The following is a 24313-nucleotide window of genomic DNA, read 5'->3' as shown; positions in this document are numbered from 1 at the left end:
ACTCCAGGATCGTGCCCTGAGCCACTCAGGTGCGCCCAACCCATAGGTAATTCTGCAATCCAGTTAAAAGTGAACATTCCATCATAACTATTGCCCAAAGACTATGGAGATAGTAGCAATGCTGATGGACTTGAGTTTTATCTCTTTTCATTCCCCTGTCCATTAGGATAGATATTTCATAACAAATGACCTTTTTTAAAAAAAAAAAAAAAGATAATCCGAAAGAAGGCAAAGAACATAGGCTAATTCTAGCAAAATGCACAATTGGCCATGAATAATAAAAATAAAACCCAATAAAATAAAATAAAATAAAACCCAAATATGCAATTTAATCAAATGTGCCCTTTGATTTCTAAATTCTTTTACCAGGTTAATTAATTCTTCTCTTCCATCCTCTGCCTAATAATTTTATTAGGAGTAGTTAATATAGAGGTTAAGAGCAAGTGCTTGCAGGAATGTCCTAGGAGACACAGGACTGCCCTTATGATCAGCTTTGACTATAGTATTCTTTGACAACCTTGTTGACACTTCCTTAACGTGAAAGATAAGCTAGGCCTTCCCTCCTGGTTTCTCCTCACTGGGTTAGTCTTGCATCATTGTCTGATGGCTCTCCCAGCCTTTCCTTTGCTCTTTCTCTATTTTTTCTCACCCTTTTAATCCCATGTAAGTGTCCAATTCTTAGAGGACTGGACACAGTCTGGCATTCAACGCTCTCTTAGATATGGCCTTACCCCATATTCATCCTTATCTCCTATGCCTTAGCTATGTACATCCTCCACTCTTGGTTCCCATATGTGCTTACTTTTTTCCCATCTCTGAGTCTTTGTCCATGTTCCTTCACTGAGAAAGTGCTTACCAGTGGCCATTTTTGCCTATTGGATTCCACTTGTCATTGATCATGCATCTCAAATGTCACTGCCTCTAGCCTTTCAAGATCTGCTAGCCAGACATACTCTTTCCCTTTTATAAACCTCCAGAACTCTTGCCTTTGAGCTCTTTTATAAGCCTATTAACAGCAATAACCATCCGTTACTTTGAACCCTCCAAAGTCCCTAGCTTGTATAGAACAGGCACTCAATATTTATAGACTGTCATTAGAAAATTAGAGGGAATTCTATTCTAGCGAATTTAATTTTTAACATTCAGGATTTCCAACAGCTCACATCCATTTTGCTTGATATAGTAACAATGAACTCAGGTGAATAAAAAAAAAATCCTATGTATCAAAGCACTTAAGGTAGAACTTATTATGTAGTAAGTCAATTTTGATATCTGCTTAAAATTCTTCATCAAACTTGCTGATTTATTCCCCTCCCCCCACCCGAAAGAGCGATGACATGACATTCTAAGATAGTTTTGGGTTTGTCTACATATCTGACTATGGATGAGATGACCAAGAAAAATAGTTATAAAAGAATGCTTCCTCCTCTAACAAAGGGCTATCGGCCTAAGGGCTGGCAAGGCTACCATCCTCTCCCTTGGATTCCTCCAGGATAGAGAAAGGAGATCTATCATTTTAATAAGCCTTCATAGGGTCAGGTACAAACACAGTAATATGAGAGGGCACTGATGAGCTCACTACATAGAGAATTTTACTTCCTCGCATACGTCTGATGATTTGTGATCATTACTGTGGTTGACGTTTATCAAGTGAATGTTACTCACTCTTAATTCTTATAAAAGATTTGTCATCATATAGGACAGGAAACTGAGGCTCTGTGACCGAGTCCTGCTGCTAGGTCACCGACCAAAATCCTTGACAAATTTATGGTTGGTGTCCCAAAAATATGCTAACCACATAAAATTTAATCTCTTCCCCCAGCCTCATTCTAGCGCCTTTTGGGCAATGTTCCTGGGCAATTCAGCTCAAGCAAACTGTCACTGGACTGAAGGTAAGGTTTGGCTTTTGGCCAGGGTACAGCAGTAACGCTAGCTCAACAGCTCCAGGTAAAGGATTATAACTCTTTAACTTGGGTCTCTATTTCCGGGTTAGGACTGCACTGTTCAGGTAAGAACCTCTCAGGTGGAAAGCAGGAAGAAAGGGGCCAGTGCAAGGATCAGATAAAAAAATGAGCGTGGACGCTCACTTATTAATGATTTAACACGGGCGATCACATGGAGAACAGTCGTTTCCCCTGTCCTCATTTTTCTAACAGGCCAGAAAAGTGAACAAGATGGACGGGTCCAGCAAAGAGGAAGAGGAGGACAACACATTCACCAGCATTCCTCTTACAGATGACATAGGTAAGGAAGAGCTTGATGAATTCTGAAACATAAAATCCAGCTACTGCTCAGTTTTTAAAAAACATATAACTTATTATTTTTATTATAATGCTAAAACACGCTCATTATCGAAAACTTAAAAAAATATAGCTACCAAAATAAAACAAAAAATTTTTCTTTAAGAGCTATTTTTCTTTTCCTTTTAAGTTAAGTGATTATTTGGAAAGTTTCTGTGGTTGTATTACATCTTCTTTTGAAATAAATCAGCAAGCAAAAATATAAAATGTTTATTTCCTAAAAGCCCAGGAAATATAACCTTAAAGTTGTTAACCAAAACAACCTATGTTATCACCATTTTTTGTTGAATTACAGTCAATTTCTTCTCTATTTTGTAAAATAATTTGATCATCTCCGAAAAATAAACTAGGATTTACTGTGATTGACTTTAAGAATTATTTCCAAAAAATGCCTTGATTTTAAGCAAGGGCAAAGTTTGGTGAATTCAACACGAGAGAAGCAAAAAAGGGGAGGATAGTGGTTCTAAAATGCTGATGGAAGGGATAACTATGGCTCATTCAACATCCCAGAGAAATCAGACAATGCTGAGTTGCACAATGTTAACTGGAAACACTTCAAACCCATAAGCACCCACATCTTGGGGTGTGTGTATGTGTGTGTGTGTGTGTGTGTGTTGTTGGCATTGTTTTGTATCCAAGTTTCTTTAGCACAATCATAGTAAGAAGCCAGCAAGACAGAAGCTAAGCAATGGGGGTTACTGATTTTGATTAACAGAGAGCAGAGCATGAATATTTAACATCAATTGCTCTTTCATACAGCCACGCTTCTCCACTTTCTCCCTAAATGCTCAGATTCAAAAAGCCTCTTTCTAAAGTGCAGCCAGACAATTAGCACAAACCGCCAGCCAGCCAGCCAGAGCTAAGCTTCCCCTCCTGGCACCGCATAAACATGCTGGGGGCTTTGGAAATCAAAGAGGAGCATTTTCAGCCTTTATGAGGAGAGGCAAGGTACAAGGTACGCGGGCTGTTGAAGAAACGGGACACCGCTGGCCTTAACATGCTCCCGCCGGGGTGTTGGAGCAAATGACAGGCTGCAGAAGGCAGGGAAGGAAACAAAGACCAAGGGAAACCTGTCTCTTAGCTTCTAGAAGGCACGATGAGTGAGAAGGCTATGCGTGGGGAGCCGTATATGCTGTGGGTGGGTGCAGTTCATACAGAGTGCTTGCCTGCTCTAAAATCACTGCAATCCACGATTCTTTCTAGATGGTAGCGTGGGCTGGGCCTGAAAGCAGGGACGGGGCTGTGGCAGGGAAATGAGACTTTGTGAAACGGTTCTTTCATCCAGCCCTCGGGCCTTCCAGGTCTCAGCTTCGGCCACCCCCATGCTGGCAGCGCAGACAAAGGCAGATGAGGGCAAGGGGGGCGGGGGTTGAAGTGTCCCTCCTCTGCTGGCAAAGGTTTGGAGAGGGACCCTGGGGAGTTGCCTGCTGAGCCTGAGCGCCCTGGGGCAGGGTAAGCAGGACCACCAGGCTGGCCATGAATGGTGGCCGCAGGAGGGCAGGGCCAGTGTCTCCTTGCTCCCTCTTGCTGCCCCCCCCTCCTTGGTTAGAGGAGGCCGCATCGTGGAGGGCAAAGGGCCTTAAGGGGTGGGATGGTCCAGCATGGTACCCGGCGGTGGGCTGAGCCATGAGTGCTCATCTGTGCTGCTTCACGGTTTCAAGATGTCAAATACAAATTGTTCATATGCTTGTGACAAAAATGCACTGAAGCACCGCGTTGTTTTTGGCTTCTGGAGATAATTTTATCAATTTGATGCGGTAACCCTGTGGTTTGCTTTTGTTAATAAGGGGTTCCTTGGTCTTTGATAAATAAAAACAGGGAAACAAATTATTCTGAAATAAATGCACCTGGTTTAGCAGACATCATTCAAATCATGGAGTCTGTACAGGAGCAAAGCATTAGAAGGGTATTGCTTATATTAGGAAAAGTTTAATCCAATTTCTCAGTCTTCTTTCAATATATATTATGATATTTGTATTGCTACAGGCCACACACACACACACACACACACACACACACACACACACACACATAAAGAGGCCCAGAGAGGCTAGGTGACTTGCCCAAGGTGCACGCTGGCTAGCCTCATGTGCTATTTGAATGGAGCTGCTAGCTGCTAGATAACGGAGCTTCTCATGCAGGGTCTTTGAGTATATAGTCAGGTCTCAGGTGCCCTGGTGCTGAGTCCCACCTTGGCCGCTTTAGACAGTCACTGTCTCCTTTCACTCCCTCCCCACCCCTTTCCCCTGTTTCTTTTCTAATCAGAGGAAGGCAAGAGAAAGGAGAAGAATATATTTGCAAACTCTGGGGAAAGGCTGGTTTGGGGAGAGCACTGAAGGCACTGAACTTTGGATTTATTTAGGTAATCCTACTTCCCAAGTTAGTATAAAGCTCTGACAACTAGCGGGTAGCAGTTACTCAAATCAGAAACCAGTCAAGACTCCATAAATTCATTTGTAGGTTAGTCACATGGATTTCAGACCAAACGACTCCATAGAAACACAGTTATAAATGACAGGATTCTAGACCAGCTCCTATTGTCTAACCCCATAGTTCCCAGACTCTGTGCCAAGGTGTCTCAGGGCACCACAGCAAACCTATAGGGGGTTCTATGGGGCACACCAACCTCTAGCAGACATTGTGAGCATGGCCCGCTAGAGACTGTTCACAATTTCACATGAGCTAGAGCTACATTTTTTCCAATGACCTCTCTTTCCATGCCGGGTTTACTGTAGTTGCTGTGATAAAAAGCAAGTTCTGTATAAAAATCAATGTAGATCAGTTAATGAGAGTGTCAGTTTGAGAAGGTTGGTGAAGTTTTACAGTGCCCAACAGAGGCATACATCCCATAAGTGAGTCATTGTGGTTAAGAATGACATAAAAAAAATAGATTAAAAATTTCTTTTAGGTATAGTATTTTTTCAAACGGTTATTAAGTTTTAAGGACATAAATACTTAACATGTTTGGACCTAAATACTTAATACATGGAACTTGTTTGGTATTTCTCTTGGCCTTGGAGCACTGTGAAAAAAAAAAAAAACCACTTATACTCAAGGGTATTGTGAACCAAGGTAGCTTGGGGATGTCTGGTCTAAGCTGTACTGTCTGTAGCTGGGCGGGCCTCCCTTCCGGGTTGGAGGCATACAACACAGAACAGAGACACTTGATAGTCTCTCCCTCCCTTCCTTCCTTCCTTCCTCCCACCCTCCCTCCCTTGCTTCCTTCCTTCTCATGTTTCGGCTCCCCTGGATTTGATGCTATTACACTTCTCAGGTTCCCCTTCAACCTCTCTCATCCTTAATCAGGCTCCTTTGGGAATCTGTTTCCTCAAGTGTTTCCCCAAACTTCTGTCCTTGACCTAGTTTTCTTCTCTCTCTAGACACATTCCCTGGATGATCTCATCCATGCCTCCTAGTTCCATCCTCCCATCTAGGCCATATACCAGTGACAATACAATACAGGTTGCAAATTCAAACGCCTTTAGGGCCAGGCAATGATTCATGGTATATCATCATTTATTTCAATTTCTTTAAAAAGCTATTGAAATTTCAATTCTTTTTTCAGTTTATTGGCTTTCTCATTGTGCATCTTTTTTTTCTTTTAATGTGGTAAGAACACTAAATATGAAATACACCTTCTTAACAGATTTATAAGTGCACAATACAGTATTGTTAACTATGGGCACAACATTATACATCAGATCTCTAGACTTACTCATCTTACATAACTGACATTCTAAACCCGCTGATTAGCAGCTGCTCCTTCTCCCTTCTCCCCAGACACCCCTGCAACCACCATTCTATTCTTTGCTTCTATGAGTCTTAGATGCCTCATATAAATGGAATCATACAGTATTTCAGTCACAGAAGGACTGGCTTATTTCACTTAGTATAACGTCCACATGGTTCATTCATGCTCTGGCATATTGTGGGATTTCTTTCTTTTTAAAGGCTGAATAATATTCCACTGCATATATATACACATTTTCTGTTTATCCATTCATCTGCTGATGCACATTTAAGCTGTTTCCACATCTTGACTCTTGTGAATAATGCAGCAATGAATGTGAGAGTGCTCATATCTTTTCAAGGTCCTGATTTCAATTCTTTTGGATAAATATCCAGAAGTACAGTGGCTGGATCATATGGTATTTTTGTTTTTAACTTTTTAAAAGTAATCTCTATGCCCAGTGGGCATAGACCCTGAGATCAAGAGCTGCGTGCTTTACTGAGGCAGACAGTTGCACCTATTTTTAACTTTTTGAGGAAACTCCATACTGTTTTCCACAGCAGCTGTACAATTTTACTTTCCCACCAATAGAGTAAAAGGGTACCAATTTCTTCACATCCCCACCAACACTTGTCTTTTTTTTTCAATGATAGCTGTCCAATCATTACAGTTTTGATTTGCATTCCCCTGATGATTAGTCACATTGAGCATCTTTTTACACATCTGTTGGCCATCTCTACATCTTTTTTGATGAAATGTCTGTTCAAGTCCTTTGCCCATTTTTCATTGGGTTATTATTGGGTTTGGTTATTGAGTGTGGGAATTCCTTATATATTTTGGAAGTTCACTCTTTATCAGATCTATAATTGGCCAATATCTTCTCCCATTCTGTAGGCTGCCTTTTTATTCTATTGTTTACTGTGCAGGAGGTTTTTAGTTTGATGTAGTCTTATTTGTCTATTTTTTGCTTTTGCTGTCTGTGCTTTTGGTGCCATATCCATAAAATTACTGCCACAATCTATATCATGAAGCTTCTTCCCTATACCTTCTTCTATAAGTTTTACAGCTTCTGGTCTTACATTTAAGTCTTCAATCCATTTTGAGTTGATACACCATAGCAAATGGTGTAATGTAAGGGTTAAATTTTATTCTTTTACATGTTGAAGTTTAGTTTTCCCAACATCATTTATTGAAAAGACTATCTTTTTTCTCCGTTGTATATTCCTGGCACCCCTGTTAAAGATCAGAGGGCAATATATGCATGGCTTTATTTCTGGGCTCTCTATTCTGTTCCATTGGTTTATATGTCTGTCTTTGTGCAAGTACCATACTGTTTTAATTACTATAACTTTGTAATACATTTTTACTACACTGAAATCAGGAAGTACCATGCCTCTAGCTTCATTCTTTTTATTTTCTCTAAGACTGTTTTGGCTATGTGGGGTCTTTCGTGGTTTCATAAAAATTTTAGAATTATTTTTTTCTATCTTTGTAAAAAATGCCTTTGGAATCTTGATAGGGATTGCACTGAATCTGTGGATTACTTTGGGTAGTATGGACATTTTAACTGCTGACAACTACAAAACGCTGATGAAAGAAATTAAGGATGTAAACAAATGGAAAGTCATCATGCATCTTCTAAATAAAGCAGATACTGTTCATAATAAAATTTGTTTCATAATGGTATCTCAACTGTAATTCTTTCAAGAAAGACATGCTTTCTTTGCATATCAAACATATAAGAATATTCTTCATTCCTTATCACTATTTATCTTGAAACACATAGTCGTCTTAGACTAGATTTCATTTATTACTTTTGATTGAGATAAAAGAAGAAGAAAAGTTTACTTTGCTCTTAACTCTACTGTAAGAAAGACAACAGAACAATTGTGCTGGGAAAATGGTAACCAGTGCTGAGCCTCAGGGCCAGGAGTCCAGGCAGGTGAAGGCTCAGGCTCCCTGGAGAGCACATGGCCTGCCCAGAATGCAGAGCTGTTTCCCACTTCTAGCTGACTGTTGCCATGAAAGAAAAAGAATGCAAAGAAGCAGAATTGTCAAGAGACATCAGACATAAAGATTTGTGTGTGTGCAATTTCCTTATTTTTCCATGGTTTTTACCTAATTCTAATTTTAGAAACGATATCACAGAGGTCCAAACAAAACACTTCTGCAGGACAGATGTGACCACAGTAAAACTATTTTCAGACATCTGGTCTTGAATCTTTATTCCTTATATTAATTGTCTTTAGCTCTCTTCTGAGTTTGTTTCATAATCCAACTGCTTGCTAGGCAACTAGATATGTTCCACGTGTCAAAGGAACTTATCTTTGCCTACCCTGACCCCTAAATCTGCTCCCATTTCTGATTCACAATTTTAATGAATGGTCCCATTATCCACCTAGTTCCTTAAGCTGGAAATTCATATGTCATCATTCCATTCTCATTGCTCACAATCCAGTCAATCACTTGACCTTGAAACTGTTTCTCAAATAAATCTGGCTTTCTTTCTCTATCCCTGCCACCACTTCCCTCAACAATGCCTTCATTATCTCCCACATAAACCACAGCATCAACCTCCCAACTGTTCTTCCTATTTCAATTCTTATCCCTTCAAATCAATCCTCCACATTGACCATATCACTCCCTCTCCCTGCAGAGAACAATCAATGTGTTGCATCCCCTGCTGGACGAAGTCCAAGACTCTTAGCATGGCATTTAAAGTTTCCCTCTGCTTGGCTCTAGCTTTCTCTTCAGTACCATTTCCTGTCACGTGGTTTGGGCTCAGTAGGAAATCATGTGCCACTCACACTCTATTTCATGCCCCTGGACTTTGTTTATGCTGTTCTCTTTGCCTGGAATAATATCACTCATCCTCTCTTTGCCTAGCTAATTCCTATTCATCCTTTAAGAACCCGCTGAGGCATTGCCTCTTCCAGGAAGCCTTCTTTGGCCTTCCCAGGCTGAGTTAGGTTTCCTTTCTCCTTCTTGAGAACCCCAAGCTTATCTCTACCGATATTTTTCCACAGCATATTGTACTTCATGTATATGTGTCCTCTCCAATAGAATGTGAGCTGCTACACAACACAGCCTGGGTTTTTAAATGTCTGTGCTTCCAGAACCTCACAGTGTCTGGTATAAAATAGACAATACGGGAATCCCTGGGTGGCTCAGTGGTTTGGCACCTGCCTTCGGCCCAGGGCGTGATCCTGGAGTCCCAGGATCGAGTCCCACATCGGGCTCCCTGCATGGAGCCTGCTTCTCCCCCTACCTGTGTCTCTGCCTCTCTCTCTGTGTCTTTCATGAATAAATAAAATATTTTTTAAAAATAAAATAAAATAGACAATACATTTTTGCCAAAGAATTCTGAGTCTGTGTGTATACTGGGGTGAGGGCCAGTTAGGCAGGCCAGTCCCTAGCTGAAAATCATCTCCTAGGGTCAGCTCTCCGAAGTTATTTATACTTTTTACAGCTTATTTCTTATCTTCCTTCATGGATCAGTTTAGTGGTGCTTTCAAAAAGCCATTTCTTGAGCACCTACTATATGACCTGCCGGGTAGAAGACAGGACCTGGCTGCTTGAAGAATTAGCTCAGGGTGGTATAGTGGGAAGGGCTAGAACTTTGGGGTCAGAAATGCCTGGATCTGAATCTGTGAGACTCTAAGCAAGTTATTTAACATCCCTGAGCCTCAGTTTCCTCAGTTCAAAGTGATCGTAAGAATATGTCTCAGAATCGTTTTGAAGATTAAAGAATAAAGGAAGCTTCTTGAACTAGCCCGGCCCACAGTAAGTGCACAGTACATTTTAGTTCGTCCTCTGCCCCCTTCAAGGAGCCACACAAAAGTTTCTTTAAAGGCTCCAAGATTTGGCCACATCGGTTGTCATGGTAACAGCAGCATCCTGTGGACGCTGCTCTGTGAGCCAGGACTGCCTGTTGACATCCTCCTGATAAGGAGGCTTATGGAAGAGGGAGGAGGTGGATGTGAATGAACTGTAAACAGGAGCATGAGGGGTTTTTTCCTGATAAAAATAATACAGCTCCTCTGTTTCCTCTTCGTCCTGGCCCTCGTGTCTTCCCTCCACTGTTCTTCCCGTCACTGCTCTCCGTGATGCTTCGGCCTCCTTCCTGACTCTGCTCTCCAAAACCTCTCCTGAATAATATTCAAAGCTGCTTCTGCGTCTGCTTTTGGCATCAGCCAATTAGCCCTCATTGTAAGGTTGTAATAAGCCTCCCAGAGAAGTGGCACAATTGTTGTGTGCTTTTATTCGGTGCTGCTTCCTACCACTATATGGAAAATGTAACAATACCCTCCTCATGCCCGGCTGAAAGCAGCCTGGGTTTGAAAAGCTTTCACAAGGCCATCTGCCATCCCCTCAGCCAAGCAGAAGATCAGACACGAGGCCCTGCATTAGTTAGCACTCCAAGTAAAAGGTATCAAGGGCCTGTATTCCTTTTCATCTCACCCTCCATTATAATACAGCTAAAGAAGGAAACAGACTTGTGGCTATCCAGCTGGGAGACACACTGAGCCATAGCAGGAGTGCTGTCCATGAAAAGGGAGCCGGCCTTTCTTTTCTGATGGTGAATGGAGCTGGTGTTTGCAGCTAGCACCAGGCTCCTGAGTGTCTGCTGTGCTGATGGTGATGGCTTTGCCAGTTACACTGGACCTCTTGGAAGGATAGTGTGTGGATGAGAGTCCAGGAGTAGAGAAATCATTGAATAAGTACACAAGGATGTGGCAAGGGTCTGCATGTGTGCCGGTCAGGAAGAGGGAAGCTTTCCCTACGTCATCTCTGCTTACCCTCTCCAATAAGTCAGGCCATGAATATTAATTGAAAAGATTATTCAGACATCTTTAGGGATGTCAAAAAAATAAAAGATCATCTCTAGCACGGTGGAAATGATTTTGTAAAAGAATTGAACAAGTGTATTTGCTGCACCAGCAATGGCAGAAAGTTTCAGCAAATCTTAATTGGCATGTGGGATCCATATAAGTATAGATAATGACACTGATTGAGCGAAATATCTGTTCCTGTAAGCTGAAGATAATATGGACGGTGGCATTAGGAATACCTCCTCTGGCCCAGCAAAATGCCTTAGAGACTTAGTATAAGAGATTCGATGAAAAAAAAAAGGAGATTAACTCTGCTTCTCAGTAGCTTCTGAGAGTGGCATGGCTCTGGGGTCACTAATGTATTGCTAGAAATTGTAAGTGCTCTGTCCGTGAAAAATCTTCAATCAGAGGAAACCCACTTAACTGAAATAAATTATCTAGCATAATGCAAAAACTAGTTTTAATAAACAAGCTTAAGAAATAGAGTGTTAGGACAGTATCTAAATGTTTTCAGGAATCTTGAGCGTTCTCTCATTTTCTCATCAAAGGATAAGTATTAATATTTTGACTCTTCCTTTAAAAGACAAAACCACCCATCAGTTGCTTTGCATCAGCAATGTGTTTTTTTCTTCTTCGTTAGATTAACATCAAAAAAAAAAAAGGCAAGAAATCCTTCATAATTGTGCTAATTTTCTTTCTAAAGACAAATCTGCAGGTGATCTAAAAAAAAAAAATCAGTAGTGAATTGTATTTACCTGAGCTCATGATCCAGTGAGATGCTGACTTTTCCCTGGTCTTTCTCCCACGGAGAAGGGGGCTAGGTAGCTGTTTTCCAACACTGGGACCTTTCTTTCACCAAGGCTCCAGTTGGGTTGGATCAGCTTTGGACATACTTCTTCTCACAGGTCTCCTGCCTGCCTGCCTTGTTCAGAATTTGAGGGTCATGGCCTGGTTGCCTCAAAGACCCTTGGAGTTTCCTCAAGCAATTCTTTGAATGCTCAAAGAGATATGAAGTGTATAGAGAGGGAGGATAACTCTAAAAAACTAGGACAAACCATATGAATCAGCTTCCATTGAACTCCTCCACCCTAGGAATAAAAATTTTCAATAATCCAAAAGCGATAAGTGGACCCTACTGGAAATAACATGTACGTCCGTCACAGAACCGGAGTTACTGTGAAAATTGTTCTAGAAAGACGTTTTTGCTTGCACAGACAGACATCAGCATTCATTTTCAATCCCCGACATTGGGGAGGGAAGGGACTCAGTGGCAGCCCACATGAATGGTTCAAGAGAACAGTGAGCCTCCCCGTGCTTTCTTTCTCTCCCAGTGACCTGGGTCTTCCCTCCACCAGCCTTCCTGGGTTGCACGTGGCCAACAACCGCTTCTTTTCAGCCCTCGCTGGCTTTCTTCCCCATTTAATCATTGTTCCCTTGTTTCTCCACACACACATGTCATTGTCAGCTTAATGACTTTGGCTCAGAGTACTTGGCTGTGCACATGCGTGGTTCTCCCATGGCTGGTAGCATGATGTTAGTAAAAGCTGTTTGAAAAAGCTTGCATTTTAAAACACAGTCTTCTTTTTTTATCCCTCCTGAGAATCTTTACTATCTTTTCCCCGTGGACAAAAGACTGCTATTATTTGTTCGTCCATGTGAAATTCTGCTTTCATTTTCCTTCTTAATGGAGAGGTTAGTGGGCTTTTCTAAGGTCATGATAACTCTTTAGAAAGCTTCGTTTATAAAAATATTCAGAAGATTTTTCAATAGTTTATCTTTTTTTTAATTTTAGAATTTTAAACAGCTTCAGCTATGTGCTATTATAGTGTTCCTCAACTTACACAGCGGAATCCTGTCCTTTCTGCTCTAAAATGGTTTAAAAAAACAGAATTTCTGTAAATAAAATGTAATTGATGTATTATTTGAGAGACTCAGTCACACTTCGCAGTGACTGTTGGCCCCTAAACACTAGATTTCTCAACCAAGGTTTCTCTGTTACATACTGTGACCCCCAAGCACAGAAGTGCCCAGGGAAAGCTTCTATTTCAAGGGATTTCTCAAAGAATAGTTTTTTGCAGACTGTGTATTAACATAAATAGTAGCTCCTTTATTGGCCCATTTTGTAAGTTGGGACATTATCCTTTTTCCACAGTCTGTAATCATTTGACTGTGAAAGAATTAGGCAAATCCATAGCTAACTGATCACTTTTCATAAGCAAACTGCATATGTAATATTTCTGTCATGTTCCAACAATTACATCTTTTAAGGGTTCTGTTTTATTTATTTAACTTCTTTTTTGGGGGGGAGGGTGGATACAGTAAAACCAAAGCAGGTGTCAGAGAAAGAGGATTAATCAGCTGTCACTCTAGTTTTTCTATAGGTTCTCAATTCTGGTGATGCTTAGAAAATTAGTTGGTTACTTAAGAAATCCTAGTTAGCTCTTGGGATACTTGGTACCATCTAAAAAATAACCCACCATTCCCTAAAACTCAGAGAGTTACAAAATTAAATACCTGAAGTAAGCCCACATTTTACGAACTAGTCATGTATTTCCTAGATCAACAATGATAACAAATATCTATTAAGAGCTGAATACGTACCAGGTACTATGCCAAGAACTCCACATTCGTTATCTCATTCAATCCTCAAAAATACCATGCGATCAATATTATCCCTACTTTTCAAATTGAAAAGTGGGGCTCAGAAAGGGTTAATAACTTGTACAAAGCAGAGCTGGCATTCCAGCCCAGGTTTCAGGGACTTCAAAGCCTTTGTCAAATGACAACATTATCTATCTGGATAGAAGTTACTAGATAGAGAGCATAACCACATCATACTGACCTAGGTGGAAGCAATAAGGTGCCCATGCTGCAGCTATTGAATAATGAAATGTGGTCCCCTAGTTATATTATGAGGTCAGTGTTTCAAAAATGTAATCATAGAATCAGAGGGCAAGAAGAGCCCCAGAGGCTCTCTGACAATATTGGAGTATGTGTAGACAAGAAAGGGAGAATATAAAATTTTATCTGTGTTGTGATTACCGCCATGTAAAGGTAATTTATGTATATAGACTAGAATGGGAAGAGAACTCAGAAAAGTGTATTTATTAGCGAGAAGGGATTATAGGTTATTGTTACATTTTCATGTTATATTTATGCAATAATTTCTTCTTTAACAATAAGATTATCTTGAAGAGTTTTCCTAGTGTATGGAAGTAAGATATTAATCCTAACATTGAGTGCTCATCTTGAGAGGCATGTGAAGTTACCAATGCTAGGATTAGGGGCATCTATCAAAACATCACTAACTGACTTTTGCATTTTTAGTGATGTGCACAGAAAGCTGTCTTAGAAAAAAAATATGCAGAGTGGCAAACTTAAGAGGCCACACAGGGCATACGACACACACAGGTACATAAGAGCAGGGGAGATAAGATATAAATTATAAATGCCACCCTTCAGCACAGTCATATCTTATTTTGATTTTCTATATTGAAACAATCTCAACTACAGAAAATTTGCAAGTACCCTAAAATGGATTCTTTTCTCCTAACTTATTTGAGAGTCAGTTTGCCAACCCAGTGCTCGGCCACCCTTGGATGCCTTAGCGTGTGCTTCTTATGAACAGAAGCTCTCTCCTTCATAATCACAACACAGAGAACAAAAACAGGAAAATGACATTTGTACATTACTGCCACCCAATCTTCAAAGAGAATCTGTGTCACCAGTTGCCTTGATAACATCCGTTACAGCAAAAGTATCCAGGACAGAATCATGAATTGCATTTAGTCATCATGTCGCGTTAGTCTCCTTCGGTCTGGAACAACCTCAACCTTTACTTGACTCTCATGACCTCGATATTTTTAAAGATTAGGGCAGTTATTTTGTAAAATATTCCTCGAGATCAGTAAGTTTGGCAAGAATATTGCAGAAGTGATGCTGTGTCCTTCTCACTGCATCCTATCAGGTGGTACATAATTTCACACTTTTATAAGTGAGGTTAACTTTGATCCTTTCATTATGGTGGTATCTTACTCCTTTGTCTGTTAGTAATCAATTAGTATTTTGGGGTGAGATATTTTGAGACTATGAAAATATCCCATTTCATATCAAACTATCTATCTATCTATCCATCCATCCATCCATCCATCCATCCATCCATCCATCCATCCGTCATCTATTTATATCAAAGTAAACTCATGGTTTCCTAATTTACTACATGGGTTACAATCCTCAGTATATGCTTAGAGAAGGAAAAGAAGAAGAGCTACATAGTATTTTGAAATCTCTTATATGTAGTATGTGTGTATGTGTGTATGTATGTATGGATGTATGTATTCATGAGAGACACAGAGAGAGAGGCAGAGACACAGGCAGAGGGAAAAGCAGACTCCCCCACAAAGAGCCTGGAACCCCGGGATCACGCCCTGAACTGAAGGCAGACGCTCAACCGCCCAGCCACCCAGGCGTCCCTATATGTAGTATTTAAGCCAAGTACACATATATTCTATTCCTACCACCCTGGGCTATTAAAATTCTCACTTATATTCACTTTATTGCTTCTCTGTATGTTGAGACTATGAAGTATTTCCTTTCACATCAAAGTATTTAATTATTTATATGAAAATAGACTCAATGTCCTAATTTATTGAGTGGGTTATAATTCTTAGTATATGAAAAGAGAGACAGGGAAGGATGGCCAGCAAGCAAAAACTGAATACTCCTTTATTTATTCATCCATTTAACAAATACTCAATAGAGCCTATGATGTACCAGGCACTCAATTTGGGCTGTAACTTCAGTGCATCTGGTTTGAGCTTCAAGCTGCACTCTTGCTGAAGTGAATGGCCACTGGGTATAGACAGCACTTGTTCCTATTATCATGTGTCTGGGATCCCCAAAGGTGTCAGTCTTAACTTCTTTAAGTGAACCTTTATTTCTCTCAGGAGATGGGATCATTATAAACCAAATACTGGTATTTCATATGGATCTCAAATTCAGGACTCGGGTTAGGATTATGGTTTTAACTTCTACGTATCAGATATAACATCCTTACAAAGTGTCACAAAGAGATACAGACCAAAGCTAGCTGTCTTTGTCATTTCATTACACTACTTTTCATAATCTTCTTCCTACATTTGTTTTAAGAAAAACACTTCCTCACATTTGGTCTCATTTTCAACAGTACTAAAAATCAATTTGTAGTAGCCTCTTTTTCTAAAAAATAATTTTTTAATTTATTCATTAGAGAGAGAGAGAGAAAGAAAGAAAGATTGAGAGCCTGAGCAGAGGGGAGGTTCAGAGGGAAAAGGAGAAGCAGACACCCCGCTGAGCAGGGGATCTGGGGCAGACAGGACACCAGGATTATGACCCGAGCCAAAGGCCGACGCCTAGTCAACTAAGTCACCCAGGCACCCCCATAGTAGCATCTTAAATTCATTATACCACATATCTTCTCTTTTTTTTCCTTTTTCCTCATTCCCTCCACAATTTTTCTTATCCACTCTGTTCTTTGTCTTTACCTTGCTTTTTATCCTTTCTTGATTGTGCTCTGTGGCCTCGTTTCTTCCTTCCACATCTTGTTCTATCCTCCATCCCATCTTCTTTTTCTCCCAAGAGGTGCTAGGTCCTCCTTTTATTTTCCATCTTGATCTCATGAGCTGACCTTTGCACGTTTTGTTCCTCTCATTCTGACATTGACTACACTCCCTATTGGTTGTTGGCTTAAGGGTTTGGAGATGACACAACACTTCCCTAATCTGAGTTGAATAATTCTTTTTGAAAAGTTTTAGTTTTATTACTTTAAGTACAAGGAAAGGAAGTCTGTGGCTCAGGTAAATTTAGGCGTAAGCACTTATAATTTGCAATAGTTAATAATCATTGCTGCTAAGTCTTTAACTGCTCGTAGGCAAACACTGCCACTAAGGTTTGTTTGTTTTCTCTTGTTAGTCTTGTGTGGAGTGAAAATGCCTTTTCTTTAGGCAGCACTGAGTAAGGATTAGTCCCCAAACTCTGCAGTTGAAGTCTCTGGAATCAAATCCTGGCTCAGCTAGCAGTGGCAACTCGGGGCAAATTCTTCAAGCTCTCTAACTTTGGCTTCTTCATCCAGAGCATTGAGACAGCAAGTGTGTATCTCATAAAACATTTTGTAAGAACTACATAAGATGGTTCTTGTGAAAGTGTGTGGCACCTAGCAAAAGCTGAATGAATGTGATCTATTATTATAGATGACACTAGATGGTACAATGTTCTTATATGGTTTTTTATAAAAAGAAAATCTATTTAGAAATATAGTAAAAAAATATGTGTGATATATCATGGAAATTCCCTTAAATTAATATTCCTAAGTAAATTATTTTTGAAGCACTCAAAATTCTCACTCCCAATATGCAAAAAATAAGCTTAAAATACGAACTTTGTATTGTAATTAGCTAAAATCCACCCACATTCTTTATAGTTCTACCTGAAAGAACAGTTATTTTTCTTTTTCTGTCACCACCTCAGTCCTAACAATCTCCTTCAGAAAATTCCATTAAGTTAAAATATTTAAAGATATAGGGACACCTGTTTGGCTTAGTCGGTAGAGCATACAGTTGCAGGGTTGTGAGTTCAAGCCCCACACTGGGTGTGGAGATTACTTAAAAGTAAAATCTTTAAAAAACTAAAGATATGGAAGCTGAATGACTTGTGGTTGGGAGGCTATAGAAATCTTGCTCCATCAGGTTGGTGAATGACCTCTAAAGGAGTTTGCAGATGTTCTGGTCAATGCCCAGGACTCCCCAGTGAAATGTCATTATGAGGTAAACCCTTCCCAACCTCAGCAGATTACAAGGCAGAGGAAGGGGTACCAACCCCAAGACGTGGTGGGGGTGCAGAGAGGGAAAGCACTCAGCACTTCAGGCAAGACCTGCAGAGCCCTGTAAGCTCTGGGCTGTCTACATAGTGGTACAGTGTGACCAACCAACAAGGTCGAGATTCTGGAGTCATCATTTTATGAAGATAAAGTTACTGATGGAAGAGAAAAATCTTTCCAAGAAAGTTCTTTACAGAGAAAACAAACAGAAAAGCAAAACAATTAAATTCAATCAGCTGGGGGCATAAATGGTCTGAGAGCTCAGAGCTAGGAAATTACTTAATAAAGGTAGAACTTTGGAAGAGTACTTTCCTGGTCAAAGTTACACAGTTTTGAGGTTATCTACTAGACCAGCGAAGGACAAGAGTGAATAGGCTAAGTGAATGTTTCACAGTTTTCCAAAAAATATTCTGCTAAATAATTACAGCCTTTCTTAACCGGGAAATGAACCATGGAACACAGAAAAGGATTTGTGACTACTTTTTCAACACTCCCAAGGATGGCATATAACTAGTACCTCTCTAGATGCAAGGAGACCATTTATTTCCTACAGTGGGTAACTTAGGAGGGCTTAATTCTCTCTCAGAACCTTAGGTTAAAACGCACTGGAGGCACTGGAGGCTAACCCATCCACAGGGTAGAGTTGCAATAAAGTACTATCATTTTTCTAGAACCCGAGGCTAAAAACCATAGTCCTCTTTGACCCTTCCCTCACCATTATTTGTTGATTTAATCGTTAACACATCCTGCTTTTATTTTATTTTTTTTAAGATTTTATCTATTTATTCATGATAGACATAGAGAGAGAGAGGCAGAGACACAGGCAGAGGGAGAAGCAGGCTCCATGCAGGAAGCCCGACGTGGGACTTGATCCCGGGATCAAGGATCGCGCCCTGGGCCAAAGGCAGGCGCCAAACCGCTGAGCCACCCAGGGGTCCCCCCTGCTTTTACTTTTTTTAAAATGGTTTTTGGTAATGTTTCCTCTTCTCCATTTCTACTGCCTCTACCTCTCACCCTGAATTACTACAACAGTCTAATACAGTCAGATGACTTAGCATCTAGGATGTCAGCATCTTAGTTTGCTCATGTGCAAAATAAACAGAATCGTAGTATCCATCTCACAGGATTATGGTGAGGATTGAATGAGTTCTTTTCAGTGCTCAATTCAGCACCTTACAAATAGGTAGACGTCAATAAATGTTTGCTATTATGGTTATTATGTACTCTTCCTGCTAAGGTCTCTCCCTACCAAATCCCTCCTGCCTACTACATCTATACAAATCTTTCTAGAAAGCATGTCACTTACCACCTTAGGAATCTATTTTATCAAATTCCTGCTTGGCTTTCCATACCCTCTTCAGCTGAATCATTCATTCACTATTTCTTTTTTTGAAATATTTTTATTTATTTGAGAAAGAGAAAGAGCGACAGAGACTGTAAGAGAGCAGGAGCAGAACAGGGAAGAGAGGGAGAAGCAGGCTCCCCGCTGAGCAGGGAGCCCGATCAGGACTCTGATCTGAGCCAAAGGCAGCTACTTAACCTACTGAACCACCCAGGTGCCCCTCATTCCTCATTTACTCTTTCATCTATTACTTCTCGTTGGTTCAAACTCTTGATATCCACCTTATTTCCCACTATTTCTAAGCACATATCATTCAACCATTAATTTGATATGTTATACTGGATCCCCATTATGGGGCAGGTAGAAATTAAGGCAAAAGCACTAACTTTCAGGAAATTTACAGTTGGAAGAATAAAAGATATACCAGCCAAAAAATGTCTTCATATGCCCCCAACATATCCTATTTGTTCCTTTTTTTTTTTTTAAATCTTTATTTTTTTTTATTTTATTTATTTATGATAGTCACATAGAGAGAGAGAGAGAGAGGCAGAGACATAGGCAGAGGGAGAAGCAGGCTCCATGCACCGGGAGCCTGATGTGGGATTCGATCCGGGGTCTCCAGGATCGCGCCCTGGGCCAAAGGCAGGCGCCAAACCGCTGCGCCACCCAGGGATCCCTGTCCTATGTGTTCCTAACCCAGCCCAACAGCTCTCTCTTCTCTTCAAAATTCTATCATGCTGGGGATCCCTGGGTGGCTCAACAGTTTAGCGCCTGCCTTTGGCCCAGGGTGCGATCCTGGAGTCCCGGGATCGAGTCCCACGTCGGGCTCCCTGCATGAAGCCTGCTTCTCCCTCTGCCTGTGTCTCCACCTCTCTCTCAATGTGTCTATCATGAATAAATAAATAAATCTTTAAAAAAAATTCTATCATGCTTAGTACCATCCTATTTTACACTGCTTCTATCTAACGTGGGTTCTATGTATCTTAACAAATAGATAATAAACTCTTTGAGAGACTTCTATATTCTCTTAAGTGATTAACATTAGGAGCTCAAAATATACTTTTCAATTGACAATGACTTATTTTCATAGGACTTCATAGATTTTTATAGGATACGGAACACATGTCCTCCTTTTGGTCCATATTTTCAAAATTTACATATTTAAAATCTGAAGTCTAATGAAGGGAGGAGAACTTAAATTTCCATCAATTAGAATATTCATTTAGACCAAGAGTTCTTTGATTTCTTATGGCTGTTATTACTGCCTGCTAATAGATCAACTGTGATTCCATGAGTATTTGAGAAGCACATGTCACTTTGCCTTGTTCAACTGGTATTTTTTATAGGACCCGAAAAAATTCCTAAATAAACTCTGTGTTCTGATTATCACTGCTGTGTAACATACCCAAAAACTTAGTGTTGTAAAGCAACATTCACTTTATTTTGCTCACCATTTTTATGTTTCAGAGATTCAGAAGGGCCTAGCTGGGTAGTTCTCCCATGGGAGTCTCTCATGTTCCTGAGGTCAGATGTCAGAATGGGGGGGGGGGGGTTGCGTTTTCTAAAGTTTGAAAAGATCCTTAGACTGATCAGACTTTTAGTCCCACCTCTGCGGTAAGACTTCAGGCAAGTCACTTCATTTCCCTGGGATTCATTTTTGGCACATGGTGAAATAAAACCAATACATCCCTTTGAGAATTCTTACAGCTCAAAAGTTCTGTGATTCTATGAAATGCAAAAGTAATATTTGGGTATGAATAGATACAAATCACTGTGCAGAATTAAGGTTATTTTACAAGTAGAAAATGTTACTAAATGAAGGGAAAACAGGATTGATAAGTAATCTAGTTTCATTCTTCTTCATGTGGATGTCCAATTTTCCCAGCACCATTTATTGAAGAGACTGTCTTTCTTCCAGTGGATAGTCTTTCCTCCTTTATCGAATATTAGTTGACCATAGAGTTGAGGGTCCACTTCTGGGTTCTCTATTCTGTTCCATTGATCTATGTGTCTGTTTTTGTGCCAGGACCACACTGTCTTGATGACCACAGCTTTGTAGTACAACCTGAAATCTTGCATTGTGATGCCCCCAGATATGGTTTTCTTTTTTAAAATTCTCCTGGCTATTCGGGGTCTTTCCTGATTCCACACAAACCTTAAAATAATTTGTTCTAACTCTCCGAAGAAAGTCCATGGTATTTTGATAGGGATTGCATTTAACATGTACATTGCCCTGGGTAACATTGACATTTTCACAATATTAATTCTGCCAATCCATGAGCATGGAATATTTTTCCATCTCTTTGTGTCTTCCTCAATTTCTTTCAGAAGTGTTCTATAGTTTTGAGGGTATAGATCCTTTACCTCTTTGGTTAGGTTTATTCCTAGGTATCTTATGCTTTTGGGTGCAATTGTAAATGGGATTGACTCCTTAATTTCTCTTTCTTCAGTCTCATTGTTAGTGTATAGAAATGCCACTGATTTCTGGGCATTGATTTTGTATCCTGCCATGCTGCCAAATTGCTGTATGAGTTCTAGCAATCTTGGGGTGGAGGCTTTTGGGTTTTCTAGATAACGAAGTAAAATTTTCTGTTGAAGTAGAAACTTATCTTGAATCAATTTTGCCACTAGAGGTCACTAATGTACCATCTCCAAGCAAATACAGGCAATCAGGACACTAGCGGTTCCCTATGGATGGCGACCAAATGACATTCCTGGTGTCTTTAGGTTTATTCTGAATATCTCCTGACAGTTGTCAGAGGCATATGTTGTGATGAGGTCACAATCGGTTGGATCAACTGGTGCCCTCAAGGAATTTAAGGAATTGGATATCGGAGGTTTTGGATACAATTAGTTCTTATAGACCACGATGCCGGGCAAATTTCCCTCAGCTATTTTAACTTCATCTTTCCAACAGACCTTTAGGAGAAGCACTATAATTCCCATTCCTGTGGATGGCCACTTGTGGCACAAGAAGAGTCAGTGGCTTTTATGAGGTGATGCTTGGAGTAGATTATACACCTTTTACATCAAATCCAAAACTGAACCACAGAGATACTTGCAAGAAATGCTAAAATGCTGAGTTGGGTTGTGGCTGGTGATGCTTGTTAGACAAAAATACTAAAATTCATTTCAACAGAAAACTCTTTGGATGGGAGAAACAATGCTCTAAGTGAAATTAATGCTTTGAAACATAAAGATCCAGAGAGAGCACCTCTGAAGGGCACTTCTGTTAGAGGGATGAACTCCAGAACACCTCTGATGGCCATATCAGTTTTCTCCCAAAAGGAAATCTACATATTTTCTTATAATTCACTTCCTGTCGTATATAGAGAAACTAAAACCCACAATTCTATCATCAAGGATGAGTCACAGGGCATTCTGGGCTCTTTCCATAATTGGAGGACCTGTTTCTTACACAGTTTTAGGGGGTTCTGAACTGATTTAAATTAGTTGTCACCAGACTTTAGACCAGACACAGAAGCTGCTTCTGAGCAGGGACACAAGCAAAACCGTCAACCCTTAGCAGCAAGGCTTGCTCCTGTTTTCTGCCTTCACTAGAAAAGAAGAAAAGAGGAGCCTGGACATGTCTCTGCTTCAAACCAAGGACACTTTTATCTGCTTTTGCTGTGATTAATATTACTATTCTGAAAATTATTCATTTTAAGCATTATTTTCAAATCCTTCCTTCTGACTGTTGCAAAGTGTGGTGAAACAGTGAAAAAGAAGGGTAGGACTCTAAAATAACTATAAAACACGACTTGATTTATCTTAAAAACACTCCTGTAATTGTGCCACTGACTTTCCTACTGGTGCTTCTTCCATCCCGGCTACTGTAGTTCTCTTCTATTTTGACTTATGGACATCCCACTATCACTTTATGAGACATTTTGTAGTATTTCCCTGAAGTAATTGTATAAGGAAGGAGGAAGAAAAATGGGGAGTTTGTCACAGAACTAAAGATTATTCAAGTTAGAAGTCTTGGGGGGAGAAGCAGTCCATAATGAGCCCTGAGTGACAATACATGCTGGTATGTCAAGAGCACAAGGTCTTTACCTAGACCATTTCTTGGAGTGTGTTTGTAGAGAGCAACTGTTTTTTTTCTTTTAGAGATTTTATTTATTTATTCATGAGAGACACACAGAGAGAGGCAGAGACACAGGCAGAGGGAGAAGCAGCTCCCTACGGGGAGTGGATGTGGGACACGATCCCAGAACCCCGGGATCACGCCCTGAGCTGAAGGCAGATGCTCCACCACTGAGCCACCCGGGTGCCCCTGCAGAAGCAACGTTAAGGGTTGAGGTCATGCCTCTCCCTGGTTAAAGAGCAAGCTTGCTTCCACTAGCTGCAAAGTGATAGATTCCTGAGCTCAGCATTCCTCCCCCTGCCGTAACCCACTGCGCGTGCAAGCACCTATCTGGGCCCTCAGCCTCTCTACTGCAGGACTTGGGGACATAGAGAACAGAAGCACATTGGCATGAAGCTCATGCTGCTGGGGAGCTATGCATAATAGAGTCCTTGGACTCTGACCAGGCATCTCCTTCCTCCTTCCAGCATTCACCAGTACATAACAAGCTAACTTGTTACCTGATAAGTAATGTAAAATCCTAAAGCCTGACAGAGGAGCTCTCCCAAGTTGGTTATTTTTAGTGTAAGCAGTTACTAGAAGAACAAAAAAACGAGGAGGATTATGCTTGTATATTGGGAGAAAATCCATCAGCACTCTGGCATTTTAGAGCATTGCTAGCAACTCACTTGCATTCTTATACAAAACATCACTTTCACTATTATCCTGACTCCTGTGCCCTTCAAAGAAGCACTGTGTCCTATTAAACAGAATCCCCTTTGTGTTCCCAGAGCCCAATGGTTAGTGTTGATTTTAAAGCAGATTGTTTCATAAAGATTTAGTGGAACATGCGACCAGCCGAAATGATTGATAATGGTAGATTTCTGTACAGAGAACCACAGAAACCGAAAATCATAGAAGCTGGAATGGAGTGACCCCAAAATAAATCACTGGAGAAAGCTTTCAGAACTTATGGCAGGCTTGTTACTAAGGGCTCAATGGTCAGACACAATCAAACCATCACAGATTGACTCTTAAATATGGGCACTGTCTGTTATCGCTCACTTTATCGTTACTTGATAAATTCAGTGGTATTTTATGTGGTATTAGAGAAGCAGAAGGAACTTTCTTACAATCCCTCATTTGAGTCTATAGTAAAGTGACTCATCACCCACAGTCAATTTCAAATA

The 24313-nt window shown here is 40.4% G+C and overlaps 2 protein-coding genes across 5 annotated transcripts in view; one reads left to right on the top strand and one right to left on the bottom strand.

Annotated features, from left to right (window-relative positions):
• Positions 1-24313, bottom strand: part of MAML3 (mastermind like transcriptional coactivator 3) — a 599968-nt gene that overhangs the window by 565522 nt on the left and 10133 nt on the right. The gene's annotated exons all lie outside the window — the stretch shown is intronic.
• SCOC (short coiled-coil protein) overlaps positions 2157-24313 on the top strand; it is a 42367-nt gene continuing 20210 nt past the window's right edge. For both annotated transcript variants that reach the window (XM_035702111.2, XM_025462310.3), the window contains exon 1: positions 2157-2244. In XM_035702111.2, coding sequence (XP_035558004.1) covers positions 2175-2244 — 70 coding nt within the window. In that variant the 5' untranslated portion in view covers positions 2157-2174. The remainder of the gene's footprint in view (positions 2245-24313) is intronic.

The sequence above is a fragment of the Canis lupus genome, chromosome 19, assembly GCF_003254725.2.
Source record: "Canis lupus dingo isolate Sandy chromosome 19, ASM325472v2, whole genome shotgun sequence".
NCBI lineage: Eukaryota > Metazoa > Chordata > Mammalia > Carnivora > Canidae > Canis > Canis lupus.
The sequence above is the reverse complement of the archived record's forward strand: the minus strand, read 5'-3'. Positions and strand labels throughout refer to the sequence as shown.